This window comes from Chiloscyllium punctatum, chromosome 3, assembly GCF_047496795.1.
Source record: "Chiloscyllium punctatum isolate Juve2018m chromosome 3, sChiPun1.3, whole genome shotgun sequence".
NCBI lineage: Eukaryota > Metazoa > Chordata > Chondrichthyes > Orectolobiformes > Hemiscylliidae > Chiloscyllium > Chiloscyllium punctatum.
This window is the reverse complement of record NC_092741.1, coordinates 135,871,423-135,893,843: the sequence shown is the minus strand read 5'-3', so window position 1 is coordinate 135,893,843 and position 22,421 is coordinate 135,871,423. Positions and strand designations below refer to the sequence as shown.

At 39.5% G+C, this 22,421-nt stretch overlaps 1 protein-coding gene across 15 annotated transcripts in view; it reads left to right on the top strand.

Annotated features, from left to right (window-relative positions):
* Positions 1–19,574, top strand: part of LOC140465247 (myelin transcription factor 1-like protein) — a 584,786-nt gene extending 565,212 nt beyond the window's left edge. For 13 of the 15 annotated variants that reach the window (XM_072561025.1, XM_072561010.1, XM_072561013.1 and 10 more), the window contains 4 exons: positions 4,587–4,690; positions 5,802–5,840; positions 7,342–7,485; positions 17,197–19,574. In XM_072561025.1, the coding sequence (XP_072417126.1) occupies positions 4,587–4,690; positions 5,802–5,840; positions 7,342–7,485; positions 17,197–17,337 (428 nt within the window). In that variant the 3' untranslated portion in view covers positions 17,338–19,574. The remainder of the gene's footprint in view (positions 1–4,586; positions 4,691–5,801; positions 5,841–7,341; positions 7,486–17,196) is intronic. The other 2 variants (XM_072561012.1, XM_072561014.1) reach the window with 1 other exon arrangement.
* The last annotated feature ends 2,847 nt before the right edge of the window (positions 19,575–22,421 follow it).

Below are 22,421 nucleotides of genomic sequence, written 5' to 3'. Positions count from 1 at the left end.
TGCAAGGCAGCAGGTTCTGCAGGAGTTAACATCTCACCCACAGATTCCAGGTTAATTAGAAAAAGGAAGTCATAAATTAAATTTAAATGATGTACATAAAGCAAAATGATATTTGGAAAAGCAGATGGAATTAGAAGAACATGAGAACATATGTTTTTGATACAATTTTGAAATCCAAAACATTCTTTAACTCCTGAAGGAATGGTACTCCCAATTGTAAAACAGAATTTTCAAAGCCACTAATTATCACTTTAACACAATGTTAAAAATTTGCTTACTTCAGAACGTATCAGTCCTATTTTAATTCTACTATGTTTACTGGGAAGTCAATGGGCAACTGCCCAATATCATGCCATTGCATTGAGTAACATGCACTGTTGAGTAACTGGCCATCTTTGACAGCAACTTTCAAATTTCTGGATATAACGGTGCATGTGCAGATGCCTGAAGTTTAAAAATAAGGCATCACCCATTTAAAAACAAGATAAGGAATTCTTTTCCCTCTCAAAGGTCGTGAGTCTCTTCCTTAGAAAGGGCAATGGAAGCAGAGACTTTGAATGTTTTTAAGTCAAAGGTAATTAGATTTTTGTCCAATTTACTGTTATAACAGTGAGTACTGTTTGCTTCGTTATTCTTTTCCAGGCAAAAATCCAGGCCTGTATACTTTTGGTTAGTAGAGTGCTTGCTGTTGCAAGCAATCTGGTCTGCTTCAAAATATATGCTAATTATTTGTTGATATTTGTACAATCCCATCAAAAGGAGCATAGTAAAATGTTTTGTTTCCGAAACATTCACTTGTCACTGCTGGGGGAGACATGGGAAGGAAGGAGAGGGCTACAAAGTGTTTTCAAATCTTTCTCGCAGTTTAACTTTTTAAAAAATGTTCATGGCATTAACAATACTTTGGGCTGATGTTGATTGAAGCATAAACTTAATTGAGGTTGATGCTACTCCTAGAGAAAATAAGATTGAAAACAAAAGAAAAAAACTCACAGTAAAAAAAGAAGTTTAAATTTACAATCTTTGTTTTTTGGTTTGTTTTGATTATTCTTGAATTCGCCTGTTAAAGATAAGAAGCGAGGAAAATGGTGGAGGGTAACTCTGTTAATTAAAGATGTCATTAGTGCAATAGTGAGTGATGAGATTGTCTCAAAAAACCAAGAAAGAGATTAGAAATACGAAAGGCAAGATATCACATGGGAGCACAGTTACACTGTGGGTCAGAGCAGACAAGAAAAATTAATGGGTGGGTCATGTTAGAATGGGACCATAATAATTGTGGGTAACTTCAATCTACATTGTAGATTTGATCCACCCACATTTTCAATTTGAACACCCATGATATGGCTGAAGACACTGGATACTGCAGAGGCTACAGGGCTTGAACAACATTCTAGTAATAGTACTGAAGACTTGTGCTTCAGAATGCGCTACACACCTACCCAAGCTATTCCACTGCTATACTAGCATTTGCCTGCCATTGTGGAAAATTATCCAGGAATGCCCTGTGTTGAAAAAGCAGGACAAATCCGACACAGCCACTTCCTGCCAATCTGTCTATGCTACATCATCAACAATATTGATTGATTGAGTCATCAGCAATTCTGGTAAGTGGCACTTGCAAAGGATTGACCTGCTCACTGTCACTCAGTTTTGATTCCGCAAGGCCCATTCAGCTTCTGACCTCATTGCAGTCTTGATCCAAACGTGAACAAAAAGAGCTGAGCTGCAGAGATGAGGTGTGAATGAATGCTCTTATTATCAAAACCACATTTTTCTGGGTGTAATGTCAAGGAGCCTGAGTAAAACTAGATTCAGTGGTAATCAGACGGAAACTTCTCAACCAATTGGAGTTGAATGTGGCACAAAGGAAGACAGTGTGGTTGTTGGAGATCAAGCATCTCAGCTCCTGGACATCCAACCACCTTCAGCTGCTTTATCAATATCCTTGTCTCCATCATAAAGTCATAAGTGGGAATGTTTGGTGGTGATTGCTCAACATTCAGTACTAATCGCATTGTCTCAGATACTGAAACCATCTGTGTCCATGTGCAGAAAGACCTGGACAACACCCAGACTTGGGCTAATAACTGACGGGTAATGTTCTCATCACATAATTGCCAGTCACTGACCATCACGATGAAAACAGAATCTAACTATTGCCTCTTGATGTTCAATGGCATTGCTATCATTGGTTACCCATTATCAAAACTCTGAGGGTTCCATTGACAAGTAACTGCACTGGACCAGCTAAATATGCATTGTGGCTACAAGAGCAAGTCAGAGACTAGGAATTGTGTGGCAATTAACATGCCTCCTGTTTTCCCACTGTCTCTCCACTTTCTGTAAGACACAAGAGTGTTGTGGAATTCTCTCTACTTACCTGTATGATTGCAGCACTTATAAGATTCAAAAAGCTTAAAACAGTGCAAGTCCACACAGCTGGCTTGATCAGCACTCACATCCACCACCTTCAACATTCACTTCCTTCACCATCGACACATTGTGGCAGCAGCGTGTATCATTTACAAGATGCACTTCAATAACCCACCCAGGCTCCCTAGGAAGCACCTTCCAACCTGTAACTTCTACTACCTACTACAAGGGCAGCAGATGCATGGTAACGTCATCAGCTGCAAGTTCCCCTCCAAGGCACATAGAATCCTAAGAAGGAACTTCACTGTTTCTTCATTGTCACTGGGTTAAAATCTTGGAACCCTCATCCTAACAGCACTGTAGGTGTCCTCATATCCCAACTATTCGAGAAGGAAGCTCATCACCACCTTCTTCAGGGAAGTCAGTGTGGGCAGTAAGTGCTGGCCTAAGCAGCAGCACCACATTACCATGAACAAAAATAAAATTATTGAGAAAATTATGTTTGCAAGCATAGCCTGATATATGAGTTCATAAAGCAGCAATGGTAGAATGAAGAGAGGCTTTGTTACTAAGTCATGCCTATGGTCTACTACCAACTTAAATACTCTGGTGTCTTAGAAATTAATTCTTTCCTTGTCTGTCATAGTTTAATTTTAATGGATTATTGGTAATTATTGAGGATCTTGATGAATTCTTCTAATCCCCCTAAATCCTCAAATGATAACACAAATACAGAAGGCATTTTCACAATGTGAGTATATCACATAATAAATGAGTTAGTGAGAGAGCAAAAAGGAACCCTCATAATCAAAAAAACAGCCTCTGAGAAAGTCTCGAGGACACCCCTCAAAGACAAAAGGAACTTTTGTGCCCCGTGTAGGGAACATAGTCGCGTTCATAAAGAATTGTTTAGCCTTCAAGAAGCTGAGACCCATGATAAATTCATCCTTTTCGAGTTGACTAGCTGTAAGTAGAAAGTGCCACGGGGATCAGTGCAGAGATCTAAACTATTTATAATCTGTATCAATAACTTGGATATGGCAAGCCTATGCACGGTAGCTAAATTTGCCAATTACATCAAGATAATTAGGAAAGTAAGTTTCCAAGATTTGGCAGATTGATTAAAACATGGGCAAATGTGAAATTGCCCATTTTGGCAGGAAAAATAGAAAAGCAGTATAATATCTTTTATGGAAAGAGATTGACACAGATGGATCTGGGTATACTGGTACATGAGTCACATAAAGTTAATAGTTGGTCCAGAAAATAACTAGGAAGCCAAATGGAATGTCCAGGCTTATTGCAAGAGGAATGGAATATAAAACAAAGAACATTTTACAGCAGCTGCCAGGGCACAGGTGAGACTAATCTGAAGCGCTAATTCAATTTTTGTCTCCTTATTTGAAAAAAAATGATACAGTTGTATCAAAAGCTGTTCAGGGAAAGTTCACTCATATATAAGGCTCATATTATGTTGGCTGTTTGAATTGGTTGGGTCTAATATCCATGGCAGTGTCGGAGAATGAGAGGTAATCTTATTGAATGATCCACACAAAACACAAATATGAAGGAACTTGAAAGGGTGAACATAGATGATGTATCATTTTGTGGAGGACAGTAGAATTAGGGTACATGGTTTAGAATGAAGTCTCTTTTTAATATAGAAATAATGACAATGATTTTGCCTCAAAGGGTCGTTAATATGTGGAATTCTCTTTCCCAGAATGCATTGGTTGATGGTCATTGAATTTATTCAAGACAGTTAGATTTTTGATAGACAAGGAAGTTAAGGGTTATAGGGGCAAATAGGAAAGTTGAGTTGAGACCACAGCTGAGCATAATTTCATTATTGCTGGAGCAGCTTCAAAGGACTGAATGACTTACTACTGCTGTTCGGACCGACATTCCTGTGTAACTAACACTGACACTGAATAAGAATTCACAAATCAGATTATGGTTTTTAAGAGAATTCATCAGTAATTTCCATCTAAAAGCTTAGAGTTTCAAAAGTTTCAGTCAATACTACCTCTCTCATAAACACAGTGCCATGTTAACATTAAATGAGAAAACTGAAGATGATGTTTTCATTTTATTTGATGGCTAATATTTGCAGTTAATACCTCAATGAATAAAAATGTAAATTCTGAACTGTGCTCAAATAATTCAACAATTATCTGTGATTTTTTTTAGCTTTTATTTTTATTCCCTAGGGATAGAGAATGATGAAGAAATCAAGCAGCTGGATGAAGAAATTAAGGAATTAAGTGAATCTAATTCTCAAGTGGAAGCAGACATGATCAAACTTAGAACCCAGGTAGCATGTCTTTAAAGTCACAGTGTGTGTGCATGCCCAGAAAGTCATGCAGCCCTTCTGGTAAAGGTGCTGTATATTATCATCGCAATAAAAGAATCAAATTGGATCCAGCTTTCTGGGTCTCTTCATCATTAACCCATTCATTGCTGCCAAACCCTAAAGTAGGCACGTTCTTGGGTTTCCTCCTAGCCACAGCCCGTCATTGTACCCAACTAGCAATAGCCATGTCCTGCTGTTTGGTCAAAGAGAAAAGAGACGGTATTTTTAAAAGATTGGCACAGTCCGGAGGCAGAACCAGGAATCTGGTTTAAAAATCCAGCCTCAGCTCCTACCTACTGCAGCCCATTACTCCTAATGTTTTATATACCAAAAGGGGTGTACTATACTTCAACCATCACAAATGGACCAGTGCACAGTGCTGGCACTGAACTATCCAGTGGTAACATTGGTTAGTAGACAGAAATAGGCACTGCAGAGTGTAATTTGCAACTATCAGTGCCTGAGTTACAATGAATGCATCTCCTAGCTTCAGAATGTTGTTTTGCTCCTGGTCAGTGAATTTCCACTGTTTGGAATTTGATCTATGTGATTAGGACCATTAACTTTCTTAAAATTTGTGTATGTTTCCTTTTAAAACTGCTCAGAAAGTGCCACTGAGCTCTTTTAAAACCCAAAATGACTCCACACTGGAGTAAAGTTAATATGCTATCAAGCCCAAGTATTAAGTTTATACACTGGTGAAATGAACATTCCTGAGTCAGATCAGAGCCTGGCCTGACAATAATATTGTCACTTTAGTGTCACTGCAAAGGGGAAGCTGCTTCACAGTGACATAAAAGAGACAAAATAACAGTACCCTTGTGGATCAGCACAAGTGGATACCACCATCCCTTCATGAAATAATCTCCAAGCATATTTGGTTCCCAACTCACTACAAACTCTCTCACAATCACAATGTATGGTTCCATCATGTTAATGTCAAACAAATGTATGAGGTGTTGTAGCCAAAACAAGAATCTCAACGTGCTCTTCAGATGAAGTTCTCTATAGTAAATTTCTTGAATTCTTTATAATAGAAAGCATTTATTCATTTATATTTTCCCTTCTTTAGGTCCCCCACACCATGCATCAATCCCTGGCTGAGAGGGGGGTAGGTGATCTGCTGTCTTTGCCACTTTGTAACAGGCTACTCAGAGCTCTTCCGGAGTGTCCCAGGTTGACTTGCATGATGGCGTTATAAGTCTGAGCCGGTGGGGAAGCATCTGCTGGCCTTTGCTCTGCAATTCTCACAGTTACCTGGCTGAGATCACCAGATGTGAACCCACTTACTACCACTCAGCAGTTTAGTGAATTACTAAACCAGCACCAAATATATATCCTTATCAATATTTAGAAAATCTGCTAAAAAGAAGGAAAGGTGGGTTTTTGAACTTAAAAGGAGTAAAGAACTTCTAAGTAGTTAGGATAACCTTCAGTGTATGCAGCTTCCTAGGCCGCTGACAAACAAGAATGTACATGTAAAATTCTCCAACCACCCCATCCCTTATTATATTTTATAGAGATAAAAAACAAGTGTATCACTATTTTTGTACAACCTGGGACTGGATGCAGCATTATCAGCCCATCAGCATTACCAGACAAATTGGATACATCATCCATTAGGTAATTATGAATGGGATACTCCAACTGCCAAATTGCCATTGATTAGATTCCAGTGCTAAACTGTCTGAAATTGAAGCCCTTCCATTGGACAATGAATCAATTATCAGACTCCAGATACAGGCACGCACTTTTCATTTTAAGTAGTTATGTTGGGAAGCTGATGGCCTGATTTTCACAAAGCTGGCATAGACACAAGCTTTGAAATTACTGTTGGTGATATTAGCAGATCAGAGTTAATATGGAAGTATGATGTTCCTTTGTCTATTATCTTACCAGGGCATTAATCTATTTATTCCAAGTGGATTAATGCAGCTGATGGAATAGTGGATTTAGGAATGTCCTAGAGAGGGGTTAATATTGCCAACACTTATTTCCAGGCTATGGAGGAGTAGATTTTAAATGACAGGCCTCCCAAACACAAAATCTAGTTGACAATTTATCAATTACCCCTAGATTATTCAATTCAATTTGTCTTGGCCTTGTGATTGTACTGGACAAAGATTAAAATCTGAACATTTAATATTTTTGTTTTTTGTCAAAGAAGTTACATGCAATTCCTTTATTGCTAACTCAAATAAAAATGTTAAGTGATTCACAGTAAAGGAATTATTTAGGAGAGTGCAAGACTTTATTACATTAATCTTCACACAGTAGAATTTCAAGGCCTCTGGTTCTGAATTTGGTACAGAACATTTCCCTAATTTTCAGTCCTTCAGAATTAATCTTGATGTATTTTAATTGGTATTGTATGTTACTTTTCAGATTACTAATTGGCATTGCACATTTTACATATAGATTCTTAATTGTGTTTCTAGGTAGTTAATAATTAATAATTGCTGTTGTATTCTTTTTATTAGTACCTAGTTTTGTATGCTTTACCTTTAAGTTCCTAATTGATGTTGTGCGTGTGTTACCATAAAGATTAGTAATTGATGTTGTATAATTTAACTTCAAGGTTAAGACTTGGTGTTGCATGTTTTGCTTTGCAGATCACAACAATGGAAAATAACTTAAAAACGATAGAAGAGGAAAACAAAGTAATTGAACAACAGAACGAATCCCTTCTGCATGAGTTGGCCAATCTCAGTCAGTCTTTGATCCACAGTTTAGCCAACATTCAATTGCCACACATGGTAAGGTCAAAAATAAAAATACTTACATGATGCATTTGTCAAAACCATGGCATGACAGAACTGTGATCATCTGCCCTGTGAATTACTCAGATGTATCTTTCAGTGATATCTTGTTCAATCTATTTAAAATCTACAATATCACCATAAGAGTTTGCACTTGCCAGAGAAAATATCCTTTTCCAAGAATATCGGGTTGACTTAATCCTTAAAGAGGATTTGGGTGGAACAAATACAAAATGCTGCGCTGGGTGTATTTTCATTCACATAAATCAATTAGATGCCTTTGAGCAATAAGTGAGAAAGGCTGTCTGCTGCCATGGAAACATTTGTTACTCAAGATGAAGAGCAGCAGGAGTTTGAGGAAGTTTCCCAAGGTTGGAGATGGTTATCCAGGTGGGGGAGGCAACAGATTTCCTTGAGGGTTCCACAAGAAGACTTTTTTCTTGTGTTATAAATGGAAATTTCAGTGCCCCCATGCAGGGATTCAATCTGCAGATCTGCTTCAGCTGCAAGGAAACCATTAGGTTTCCATGCTTGGGTTGCACTTGAGGATTACATTAATGTATTAGGAACTCAGTCTCTACTTGTTCATTATCCTCCGCCCTGCTTCTCCTGCTTTTGATGAGTAATTCACCTGCCCACAAACCATTTCAGGTTAAGATTGAAAATAGCACAGAAGGATCAAGTTTCCCAGGGGTAAGTACTCTGCTTATTTGGAGCTGCCCACACTTCTAATTTCATAGCTGATCTATCCAAATATTTCTGGAAGGAAACTAACAGAGAATTGTAATCCTTCTAATGTACCATTCACACCCACGACTTGCCTTCTTGCAGTGGCTAGAGATAATTTCTCAGTCAATACTGTGTATTTCCTGATGCAGAGGCATACAGCTCCCCTTCCACTGCCAGTCTATAAAATCCACCATAAAGCCAATCCGCCCACCCAAGACTTGATTGCCCTCAGTAATATTACACTGGGAACAACCTTAATTCATTTAGCCCCCATCTGAGAAGAGGTCATACATTAGAGAGCTGCTGACCAATCAGATTTACCCAAAGCTCATAGTCACAGCAGCATATGGTCGGATTGGTCGTCACTGCTGGCATTATTCATTTAAGAATGTTCACTCATATCAAAATATTTCCAAATTTTCCAACTCCATCTTCAACTTTCTCATTTGTAGGTGCATCCAAATATTGTAGCAAAATGCATGAGATAAGGAAAATAAGGAAAAGATTGAGACAGAGTCTGGTCTCAGTCAGTTAACTCTGGTAAACATGTTGATTCTATGTTCAACTCTTATATATTGAGTCTGTGTCAGTAGTGAACCTGGGTCACCTGGAGTACATGTTACAAATTCAGTTGCCCACTGCAACATCTTTCCAGTCACAATGACCATTTGGTAGTCTCGGGAGGGAGTGCAGTCTCAACAGGTAGCACATATCAGAAAATCAGCAACTCATGTGAAGTTTATAATCTGACAGTCAGTATGCACCAAGTGCTTGTTCCCTAACAAAGTACAGATTCATAAAATAATCATCAAGTATTAATTAAAGGCTAATGGAAGACTGACAGGATTTCTCATTTGATCATTTTCAAAGATTCGGGTTAATTCTCGGTGTTGTTTGCCAAAGCATAAACAGGGTTGTAAAGACTTGAAGTGGTCTGAGCTCACATACAGCCACATTTGCAATGACACTTTGGTTGCTGCTATCTTAGAATGCTTGATCTGAGTTCAGAGCAATATTCACTGCCTGCTGCCAGCCCAGGATTCCTTTGCAACCACCTCTGTCTCAGCTCCAACTACTAGCTTACTTCCTTTAGAAAACAATTTACTCAATAGCATCTGCACACACAAGTTCTGGGAAATGATCATTTCCAACAAGATGGAATCCAACCATCAACCCTTGACATTTAGTGGCATAACTGTAGCTGAATTCCCCCCCCCTCCCCCATCCATAACCTGGGGATTGTCATTCATCAGAAACTGAAATGGAACCAGCCATTTAAGTGCTGTGAGATTAGGTCAGAGGCTGAGATTTCTGTGATGAAAAACTTACCTCATGACTCCTGAAAGCCTGTCCACCATCTACAAGGCACAAGTCAGGAGTGTGATGGGATACTCTGAAGCTGCCTGGATGAGTGCAGCTCCAAACACTCAAGAAGGTCAACACCAAACAGAACAAAGCAGCCTGCTCAATTAGCACCCTATCTAATACCCTCGACATGCACTCTGTTCACTCCTGAAGTACAGCATCATCAGTGTGTACCAACTATGAAAGAATTGCAGGAACTCAACTGGCTCTTAAACTACATCTTACAAACATATATTGAGAGAGGGTTTTTTTATAGGACAGAAAATACCCTTAACCCCTCATGTCCACATTGGTCATCAAGCATCTAATTGTTCTAATCCCATTTTCTAACACTTGGCCCATAGCCTTGTCTGCTCTGACATTTCAAATGCTCATCTTAATATTTCACAAATGTCTTGACCATTCCTTTTAAGTAATGAGTGCCCGAAACCCTCAATTCTCTGGGTGAAAAATGATTTCCTCAAATGCCTTCAAAGCTTCCTGCTGCTTACCTTAAAGCAGTGTCCCCTTGTTCTCAACCCCTTGAGCAAAGGTAAAAGTTTCTCCCTATCTACCCGACCTATGCTCCTCATAACTTTGTACACCTCAAACAGATGTAGGCCCCACCCCATCCCTGCCCCCCTCGATTTTCTCTGCTCCAAGAGAAACAACTCTATGTGGTCTCCCTTCAAAGCTAAGTCATTCCAGTCCAGGGACTATCAAGGTGAATCCTCTCTCTGGATTCTCTAGTGCAACTCCAATCCTTCCGATGGTGTGGCAGCCAGAACTACACACAGTATGCCAGCTATTGCCTAACTAATGTCTTACACAGTCCCAGTCAAATGCAGTATCCCACAGGCTTTCGTAAACACCTTATCTACCAGTCCTGCCACTTCCAAGGACAATTGGAAATGCAACCCAAATTTCTCTGAACGTCTGCACTTGTTAGGGTCTTGCCATTCAACATCTACTCTCTTGTTTTATTTGTTCTCCCATCACCTCATATGTTTCAGGAACAAATTCCATTTCCTATTGTTCAGCCCATCTGACCAGTCCATCTATACCATCCTGTAACCTCAGGCTTGTCTCCTCACTGTTAACTACACCACCAAGTTTTGTGTCATCTCCAGCTTTATTGATCACATCTCCTATATTCATTATAGATCATTAATGTACACAGCAAACAGCAAGTGATCCAGCACTGAATGCTATGATAACATCACTGACCATAGGCTTCCAGTCACAGAAACACCCTTCAAGCATCACTCTCATCTGCCTTATGGTCATGGCAAAAAAAAACACAGGAGGATCTTTCTTTCTGGATGTTAAATGGATCAGTAGATCCGGTGGACTTGCTGCTCAAGACTAAAAGAATCGACTCGATGAGGCCAATGATGCAGAAAAATGTAGCATCCAAGTTCAGTGTGGGAAACAGAAAAAGCAAATGAAGCATTAGTCTTTCTTTCAAAGAGGTTGGAGTTTGAAAATGTTGAGGTCTTGCTAAATCTCTACAAGGAACTAGTCTGACCACACCTAGAATAATGTGAAAAGCTATGGTTCCTTTATCGAAGGAATGATAAAATGACATTGGAGGCAGCCCGGAGAAAGTTCAGGAGGTAGGATTTGAGATATAGGGAGAGGCTGAACAGGCTGGGGATGTTTTCCCTGGAGCGTCGGAGGCTGAGGGGTATGGATACGGTAAATAGACAAAGTCTTTTCACTGGGGTCGGGGAGTCCAGAACTAGAGGGCATAGGTTTAGGGTGAGAGGGGAAAGATATAAAAGAAACCTAAGGGGCAACTTTTTCACACAGAGGGTGGTACGTGTATGGAATGAGCTGCCAAAGGAAGTGGTGGAGGCTGGTACAATTGCAACATTTAAGAGGCATTTAGATGGGTATATAAATAGGAAGGGTTTGGAGGGATAGGGGGCGGGTGCTGGCAGGTGGGACTAGATTGGGTTGGGATATCTGGTCAGCATGGACGGGTTGGACCAAAGGGTCTGTTTCCATGCTGTACATCTTGATGACTCTATGACTCTAGAGGGATTTTCTTATGGGGTGAGGTTGGGTCAATAAGGCCTGTAAGCATTGAAGTTTAGAAGGATAGGAAATGTTATCGAAACACAAGATTCTTTCAGGGCCTTGACAGATGTTGAGAGGTTGTTTGTTCTGTGAGAGAGTCTGGGAACAGAGGGCATCAGTAAGGGATCAGTCATTTAAAACACGGTTGTGAAGGAATTTTTCCTCAGAGAGAGGAAATAATCTGTGGAATCCTTTACCACAGAATGCTACCGAGGACGAGTTGTTATATATACGTAAGGCAGAAGTACACAAATCTTTAATCAATAGGGAATCAAAGTTTATGGGGATTGGTTAGGAAAGTGGATTTGAGAATTGTCAGATCAGTAATGATCTCTTTGCATTATCAATGTTTCCTACTTAGCTGACAGTAACATGTGCCGACTTGGAAAGATGGTCATATGCAACTTCCACACTCAGAATCATCTATTTCTGTTTTCTTTTCAATTCATAAGTTCATTGTGAACCATGTGCAGTCATAACTACAATAAAAATAAAACCCAAGTAGCACTAATAATAGAGGGCTGGATTTTACAGGACTTCACATTCCACATAACCACAACCATCCTCCCTCCTAGAACTTCATAGTCAGTCAGCAATCCATGCGTAAAAAATCCTGCCATTTTGATACTGAGTAGGGAATCGATTTGCCCAGAGCGAGATTTCCATCCCCAAGTGGGAGGAAGCCCTGCCTTAGAGAGCCCCCAGCCAGTCAGTTTGGCCACAGGTCTATACTCCTCGCAAGACCAGGCCACACGTCTATACTCCTCGCATGGCCAGGTATGAGTGGTGGCCAATGTTGGGACTATAGCCAGTCCCCAAAGAAGAGGGTTTGGAGTATGCTGAAGGTGGCAGGGCCCAGTGAGAAGAATCTGGGAGGGGTGTCAGGTTCAAAAGGACAGCAATGGGGTTGTTGAAAAGCATGTATGATCTGCGGTGGAGAGATTGGGATGTTTGTTACCTTTGATGGGTCTCCCAATGGAAGATTCCCTCCGTACCTAACACCAGCCCATTCTGTAAAAGCAGCCAGGCCTGAATAGCATGGGTTTCTCCTATTGCAAGTAAAATCAGTGAGATGAAGCACATCAGTGGCTCAATGTGCCTAAGGGCAGTCAGGTCACAACGTCTTTCAACCCCATCTCCCTTCCATTCCTCTATAAATTGTCCGGAGCAGAGGAAAAGGCAGTGGGCAAAATTCATGCTGCATTTTACAAGCCCCTCCCTTCAAAGTTGCCAATGAATGGCTATGAAATTCTACCCTTCCTTTACAAAGATTACAATGGCTTAATAACAACTATGGGCATCGGAAAATGTGTAGGAAAATTAGTCCACTAAGCTAGCCCTGCAATACCATCACATTTGATCTATACTGCAACTGGACGTCAGTTAGCTCATTGGCTGGATGACCAATTCACAGTGCAGAGTGATGCCAACAGCATGTGTTTGATTCCTGCACCAGCTTAGGTTGCCAGGGAGGACTGTCCTTCTCAGCCTGAGGCATGGTGACCCTCAAGTTAAAACACCACCAGATGTCTGTCTCTAATAAAAGACCACTCCTACAGTAGGACGATGAGTGCTTTATACCTCAACTCCATTTAACCACCTTTGTTGCAGAGACCTTGCAGCTCTCACGAAAATCTATCAATCTCAACATCAATAATTTACAATGTTCACAACTTTGTGAGGCAACAAGTTGCAGATTTCATTACTCTATCTGTGGTGTATCGCTCGCTTCCAGCTTTCACTCTTAAATGTACTTAAAAATTTTGGCCTCTTCAGAATATTCCACATTTTTCTGCCAAAAGAAATATTTTTCCTTTATTACCTTATTGACTCCCTAATTTACTTTTCGACACCTCAGTTACATCAGGCCCTCAATCTGATAAATTCACATCCATACAACACATATTTGTCTATCTGTTCTTCAAATTTAATCATTCAATCCATGTGTTTCTTCAGTAAATCTGTGCTGTGCATCCTGGATCAGTATATACCTCCTGAGCTCTCAATCCTAAATGCTATCCTCCAAATCGTGTTTGACCAAAGTCCTATTCAACTGAACGTCACTTCTTTAATTTCCAACACCTTGGACTTTTTGATGACTTTTTGTACATATATTTTCAGTGATTTGCATGGTCTGAAACCAAAGCTTCTTTGGTCCTCCACAGCTGCCATGGTTTTTACCCCATTTACTTTGAAATCTAAAATAACCTTTTGAGTTCAGGTCTGATGACTACACATTATGAGCCCAGCTGTCTTAAGGCAGCACTCTGTAGATGTTAAAGGATTAAGCCAATAAATTATGCTGTACAATATTTGTACTTAATTGTGTTTCATTATTATAAGTCCACAACCTGAATGGACATAATATGCTCTTTATAATAAATAGCATAAACCAAATAGAATATGCAAAGATTACTTCATTAATGTTCAAATGAACGAAGCTGTGTTTATCAAATATTTTTGATCATCAAGGAGATTCAATCCACGTCAAAGCCAATCTTGCATAAATTTCATTATACTATAATCTCGAAGACCAATTGTATTTATTCATCCTGTCAAATAGTTGAGTGTAGTGAACGGAGAGTACAGATGGGCACTCCTAGTAAAAGCTTTACAATTTATGCAGAGGGTACAGCAGATCGATCCACTGTCCTTTTGCCTCAGGAACCTGAGTTTCAATCTGACACTAGTTAGAATCATACAATCACTAAAAGGTACCCTACAAAAGAGGTCCTTCGGCCCATCAAGTCTGCACTACAAAAAAATACTGTAAATCTGCTTGGCCCATAGCCTTGAGTGTTATACTGTTTCAAATGCTCATCCAAGTACTTTTTGAAGGTTGAGTTTTACCAACTTAACTATCCTCTTCGGCAATGTCTTGCAGATTGCCACTACTTTCTGGATGAAATAAATTTTCCTCAAATTCTCCTTTAAGCTTTTAGTTAAAATTAAGCCTCCTTGTTATTGACCTTTCAACTAAGGGGATTAGCTGCTTTCAATCCACCCTGACCATGCCCCTCATATTTCTGTACACCTCAATCAGATCCCCTCTCAGCCTTACCCTCTCTAAAGAAAACAAGCCAAACTTTCTTTCTAGCTTATAGCTATGTAATAGCGAAACTGTTGCACTCTTAGCAACATCCTGGTGAATGTCCTCTACACACCATCCAATGCAATCACATCCTTCCTTTAGTGCAGTGACCAGAACTGCACACTGTACTCCAGATGTGGCCAAACCAATGTTTTCTCAGCTGCAATGTAATCTCCCTGCTGTTATAATCTATGACCCAGCTGGTAAGTGAAGTATGCCACATGCCTTTGTAACTACCATATTAACCTGTCTTGCCACCTCAAGAATCTGTGGACCACACCACAAGATCCCTTTGTTCCTCTGAGCTTCCCAGTGACAGAAAGCCATTTACTGAGTATCCCTTTGCCTTGTTACTTCATCTGTATCACCTCACACTTATCAGGATTAAATTCCATCTGCCCTTCTCACCAATCCACCAATATACTCCAGGAGCCTAAGACTTCTCATTGTCAACTACCTGGGCAAGTTACATGTCATCCACCAACTTACTTATCGTTCGCCCATATTCTAATCTATCTCCTTTATATATTATCACAAAGTATAAGATGTCCAACAACGAGCCCTGTGGTATGCCACTGGGCACTATCCTCGGTCACACAAACAGCCTTCTGCCACCACCCTTTGGATCCAACTTGTCAAGCTACCCTGGATCCCATGTGCTTTAACCTTCCTTAACAGTCTCCCTTGTTGGACCTTGTCAAAGGATTTGCTGAAATCCATGGAACTTACACCAACTGCAGTACCATCACTGACATACTTGGTCACTTTCTTGAGAAATTCAATCCAAAATTTGTTAGGCATAACCTTTCTCTGACAAAGCCATGTTGATGATCTCTGATTGCACCATGGCTGTCCTAGGGGAAAAAAATTCTCTCCTTCAGAATTTTTTTCAATCATTTTCCTACCAATGATGTGAGATTCACAGTCTGTAATTCCCTGGTTTATCTCTACCACCCTTCTTGAAAAGTGGAACCACAATAGCTGTCATCCAGTCTTCCTGTACTTCTCCTGTGGCTAGAGAGGAGCTAAAAAATTATATTATAGGCCCTGTAATTTCATCCCTCATCTCCAATAGCAGTCTGAGGTACCACTCATCAAGACCTAGGGATTGGTCCAATTTTAAGTCTGCCAAAACCTCCAATATCTTCTCACTCCCTATCTCAAACTGCTGAAGAAACCCACTTCCTGAAACTGTACCGAAATCCTCCTTCTCCCTGGTGAAGATAGATATGAAGTATTCATTTAACAACCTAACAGTGTCCTCCAGCATCAAGTGCAAATTACACTCCTGATCCCTAAAGGTCCCTACTCTATCCTTGGTTATCCTCTTACCTTGACACACTTATACAATATCTTTGGATTCTCCCTAATTTTATGCACCAATGTTTCTTCATGTGTCTTATTTTCTTTCCGAATTGCTTTCTGAAGCTTCCCCCTGCGCTTTCTATATTCCTCGAGGGTCTGTGCTAATTTGTTTCCTTTGTCCCTGTTAGTAATATAAAAACCACTTTCTGATGGCAGTGCTAAATAATATTGGTTTGAACAGCAAAACTCTTGTCACTATTGGGTGAATACCCAAAAAAGAAGTTGATTATTTTACCTTATTATAAAAAAAATGTGCAATCCTTAAGTTAATTTGGATGTGGAACATTAAGACATAATGTGGCAATCATGGGATTTTTTTTTCTGGGGTCAAAGTCAAAGCCCAATTCCAGGACAGGTTAGAAATCATTTGTCTGACATTAACTTAATGTAAATTGGAAATTTGAAAGGTAATGCTCCCAACGCTTACATTGTTCAAACAAAATAAAGATCCAAATAATCAGTGTTGCAAGCTACATTTTTTTCCTCATCCTTTATGAGTTAGGGAGCTTCACTGTCCATTACCATGCAGTGTTTACTTGATATTTCCTGTATAGATATGCTACAATTTGATAATGCGCTTGAATTAGCAAATGTAAATGATACACAAACGCATTGATGTATCGATAAACTGGTGGCTTAAAATTGCATGTGTGAGGATGAAGCGTAACTTTGCATGGCATTTTACAGTTCAGAAAATTAATCAGGTTCATTGAAAAATTAACTGATTGCCAAAGGATTAAAGAGTTATTACAGATTGCTTTGCAATGTTTATTAGAGATTGGTTGATGTTACTAAATCAAAGGTGTCACATAGGGTGCACCACTCCTCATGACCACCAGCCAAACTTGAAGGCAAGTTGCAGAGACATTTTTTGGATTTGCAAAGAGGTGATAACCTGACCAGCATTGTGTGTGATAGGATTTGTCCTTACGGCTCATCGCATCCTTGCATGTATGAACTACACAAAGTGATATTCCTTTTCACAACTTATGTGGTACTGATGAAATGGTGTGTGATGCATTCATTTAAACTATTCCTACTTGATGCGTGAAGGATATTTTTCACAAGATGTCTGACATTTGTTTTCTATTGTGTAGGATCCAATAAACGAACAGAATTTTGATGCCTATGTGACGACTTTAACGGACATGTATACAAATCAAGATCGTTACCAGAGCCCAGAAAACAAAGCCCTTCTGGAAAACATAAAGCAAGCTGTGAAAGGAATTCAGGTCTAAGGACCGCTTTCTGGTTTAAAAAGAGATCTTGCTAGGATGCCTCACGTTTTTGCTGCTCTAATTTACCAGACAGTGTTGAATATCAAAACTTTATTTCTGTTACAAAAGGTGTTATGCTTAGGAGACTTCATAATGATTTTATGTCCTGCTTTGAAAATAGTAATTGCATTTAATATATAGTTTTTAAAAACATTCACATTTTGTACGTTTTCATATGAGATGACATAGTGTAATATGCCATGTAATGTTTATAGCTGCCAACGTATGCACTTTTTTTTTGAGTGTATACTCTTGAATGGTTGACGGAACAAAAAATGAATAGGATACGAATTCTTTCAAATGCTTTACAAAAATGGGAAGAATTCAATGTAACAAATTGACTTTGACAGACAACAGAAAGCTTGGGAGCATGTGAGCTATGATCTGACTATGTATCGCTATCACTTGGATACTCTGATTTTGTGTCTCATATGGGAGATTGTGTTTTACAGAATTTAAAAAAAAAGAATTTATGTGCATATTGTTTAATAGACAAGGATTGGTAGCGAAAATGCTCTAGTTTTGAACAACGCTTTAAAAATATTATGCGCTTTAGTTTTAAAAGGATTACAGTTAGGTAGGGACACTCAAATGAAATTATTGTTTTGAGGATTTTAGAACAATGATTGAAATAATGAGTAGCTTTAAGACTGTTTTAGTTTAAGGTTTGGTGAATTAGCCCTATGTCCTCACTGTCCTGCATTCCTTCGAGTTAAAGAGAAAAGCAGTGGGGTTCATGCTTAAAACAAAAGTAGCCCAGTGAGGGCCCAGGGCTAAGCTCCAAGACAAGATAACTTGACAGGAGGATTACTTACATACTGCACTGATTGGTGCTGTGACTTCAGCAGCCTTCTAGGCCATAAGATGCTTACAGCAATGCACTTCAATGAACATAGGATGGCCACTGAATGCCACAGCACACTTTCTGTGAAGTTAATTTGTCTTGAAGTTTACAGTACATGTTAATCTGTACTATGGGTCTCTGTAGAAGGAAGTATGGGTTTTATACCTTATTAATAATTTCATCTGACTGGAACTTACAGGGTCACCGTCCCTCGAAACCTGCCAGTTCTACTTTGCACTTACCTTGTCCTATATCCACAGTGTAATAAGGTGTGCAATTGCTGATTGTCATCAGTCACATGACACAAATCGCATGAGTCTGAACAAATGAAACACAGAAGCCTGCGTGGCCACCGTTGCGGCAATAGCCATAATGGAAACTACTGGGTACAATGCTGTCATAACAGGAATATGATACAATGTTCAATGTGAATACGTAGTCCCAGCAGCACTTTATTCATAGTCGTTGTGCAAAACTTGCAAAGTTTTCCCAATGGACAAATTCTTAACTAGCTGGGAAAAAGATTCTGTAATTATTATGGGTCTGTGCGGCATTGAGCCTGCACGGTGCCCACTTTCTGTTGTGCTATTAGTTGTAGCTGCCATGTTCAGAATTGCCTTTTTGAGAGCTAAAGCAAGGTGCTTGTCTTTCACCTTATGCCATATATATACATATATACTTGCCCTAGCCTCTTTTAGGGCTTTGTTCTTCATTGATTGCATACGCCTTTTTTTCCACTGCATTGTGTCTGCAGCTTCTATGCCAATATAGTAATGCTTTTAATAGAGTAAGAGCTAGTTTGACTTTTGGATTATTACTGTTCTCACCTATGTAAATGGAAAAGGGATTTTAAGCACAAATCTGCTGCTCATCTAATGTTGGTACATAATATCGAATCAAAACGTACCTGTGACTCCGACATAGTGAACACAGACGTGTCACGTATTAGAATGCTAACATTTCATAAGGATTATTGCAGATTCGTCAGAGTTTATTTATAATAACTTATTGTTCATATTCATTTCTAAGTTAATTTAAGTGATATTCATTTATTAAGACAGGATTTTGTATAAACTATTTATTGTGCTCTCTGTGGAACTGAAGTTTGATTTATTTTTGTACAACACAGCATGGATTTGTTGACATTTTAATTTTGCTATAAATGTGTAAAATCACAAGTTGCTGTGATGATTCATTTTTAAATTGTGAACTTTGTACAATTTTGTCATGCTGGATGTTGACACATCTTACTATAAATAAAATTGTGTTGCCACATTTGTAGCACAGTGGTTCTCTGATCAGTGTTAACATTTTAACTTTAATGTATGTACTGGCAGCTGTGGCAAATAAATATTCAGCTAATATAATAAGTATTTCATGAACTCTGCCCTCTTATTGTCATACTTTTGCATGCCACGCCTTATCAGGCATGGACCTCGCTTATGCATGCAATCTTGTAGTCTTGGGGCTTACTGGCCTTCGAGGGAGTTACGCCCTTGATATCACCTCGAAAGAAAGCACCAGGAGTTAGACAAGAGGACGCAGAATTTAGTTAAAGGCTATCGCTTTTGTTCCCAAACATAATGAAAATAGGATAATGGAAAACCCGACTTGACCTGAGGGCAGCCTTCTCAGTGCAAAGTCAAATTAAATTAAAATAAACCTCCAAACAAGAAATGCTTTCCTGCTGGCACCGCAGGTGGTTACAATGGCCTGGATGTCTCTCTGACAGCCTCGTATCACCGCCTGGCCGTGAGAGTCTATCATTTCACTGCAAATCTTCCCTTTTACTGAAAGAGGGGCAAACCCACAAAGATGTAAACAAATGTTTAATACTTTGCACATTGCAGCAGCTTGGCAAGTAAATACTGTTAGGTGAAATAATGCACTTAATTATTCAGTTAATGGCAAAGAAATGATGGATTTAAGACATCAACTGCTTTGATGAAGAACGTAGGGTGGGCAAACTCCAGGCTGATTGGAAGCCTGTTGCTCTGATAATTAAACCAGATGTTTAGTGGATGTGGATTCTCAGTGAGGCATCACTATTTTGAACTGCTTCATTGCTACGTATATCAAGATTTCATTTGTGTTCATTAAGTAAGCTATAATATCTATGTTGTGTTCAAGTCTTAGTTATGCAGAGGCACAGATGTTCAGGAAATAATGTACCAGGCATTTTTTTTAAATACACATGCAAGTAAAGACTATTAATTCCAGCATACCTGCTCCATCCAGACCATTCATGCACCATTTAATCATTCAACCTCAGGAAGAGGCATAAAAGGAAAGGAAGGTATTTGGGAAAGCTCAAAGCGAAGATGTGGGGAGAGCAGTGTAGGACACCTAAATAAAGAAAATAAATGAATGGAATTCTTTGTTAATTGGTTGCAAAAAATGTTAAGTTTGCTGAAAAGACACATTTTGTCAAAGCTTTCTTCTTGCACCAATCAGGACATTTGCAAGCATATTAATATAAATTGGAACAGGATTTTTATGTTGCAGAGTCATACAGCATGGAAATAGACCCTTTGGTCTAACCAGTCCATGCTCAACATAAGCTCAAACTGAACTAGTCCCACCTGCTTGCTCCTGGCCCAAATCCCTCTAAACCTTTCCTATTCATATATCCATCAAGCGACTTACAAATGTTGTAATTTTATCCACGTCCACCACTTCCTCAGGATGTTCATTCCACATGTGAACCATCCTCTGTGTAAAACATTTTTCTCATATTATTTTTAAATCTCTCTGCTCTCAACTTATAAATGTGCCCCTAATCTGGAAATACCCCATTGTGGGGAAAGGACAACTACCATCAACTCTATACCTCTATAGAGGTATATATATTTTATAAACTTCTATCAGGTCACCACTCGACCTCCCACACTAACCAGCCTCTCCAGTCCTCCTTATAACTCAAACTTTCCATTCTCAACAATATCCAGGTAAATCTGTTCCGAACCCTCTCCAGCTAGATAATATCCTTCCTATAACTGAGTGACCAGAATTGGACACAGTATTCCAGAAGAGGCCAATGTCTTGTGCAACCTCAAAATAACGTCCCAACTCCTATTCTCGAGGGACTGAGCAATGAAGGCAAGTGTGCCAAATGCCTTTTTAACCATCCTGTTTATGTGTGATAGAAACTTTAAAGAATTATGTACCCGCACCCATAGATTCCTCTCTTCTACAACACTAACCCAGGCTCTGCCATTAATTGTATAAGCCCTCCCCATCGAAGAAGAGCATTGTAATTAGATTAGATTAGATTACTTACAGTGTGGAAACAGGCCCTTTGGCCCAACAAGTCCACACCGCCCCGCCGAAGCGCAACCCACCCATACCCCTACATCTACCCCTTACCTAACACTACGGGCAATTTAGCATGGCCAATTCACCTGACCTGCACATCTTTGGACTGTGGGAGGAAACCGGAGCACCCGGAGAAAACCCACGCAGACACGGGGAGAATGTGCAAACTCCACACAGTCAGTCGCCTGAGGCAGGAATTGAACCCAGGTCTCTGGCGCTGTGAGGCAGCAGTGCTAACCACTTTGCCACCGTGCTGTAATGGTTGGCAAATGAACTCAACATGCTCTTTGCATATCATATGAAAATGTTCTTCCCCTTGATATTGTCAATTATGCAAAATCTTGATGAGTGCAAGACGAGCTTTAAAAAAACTGGGTTGTTTTTTTCAACAGCCACCACATCCTGTATTGTTCAGTGATTCATTTTAATTTTGATGAAAATATAGAGTTAGTTAATTTTTTAAATGTTTGATACTGTTAATTTTCATAGCTTTTCTCATATAAACAGCCAAGCCTTGGATTATCATTACAGCAATATGGAATTTAGGATCGTTTCGATTCAAGCTGCACAGGGAGCTGGTGATGCTGAGGAGAGTGTCAGGATCACATGAGGCCCAGTTACATTTCTGTAGGTGAATGAAGCAACTGCTGGGACTCAGGATGTTGAGGAGATGTTCACTGAATGGGTAGGCAACATCGGACCTGGCGCAGCTTTTATAAGTAAACTAGCATTTTGACAAATAGCATTGGTAATTCCCATTAAAAAGAAAATGCATCTCTTTTTCAGGGATAGCCCTTTGTCAAGCTTCTGGATTCGGGGTCAAGCTATTTCACAGAAGCAGGTAAGAGCCGAGTGAAGTTTAAAATTTTAGAAGGAGCCGATAGAA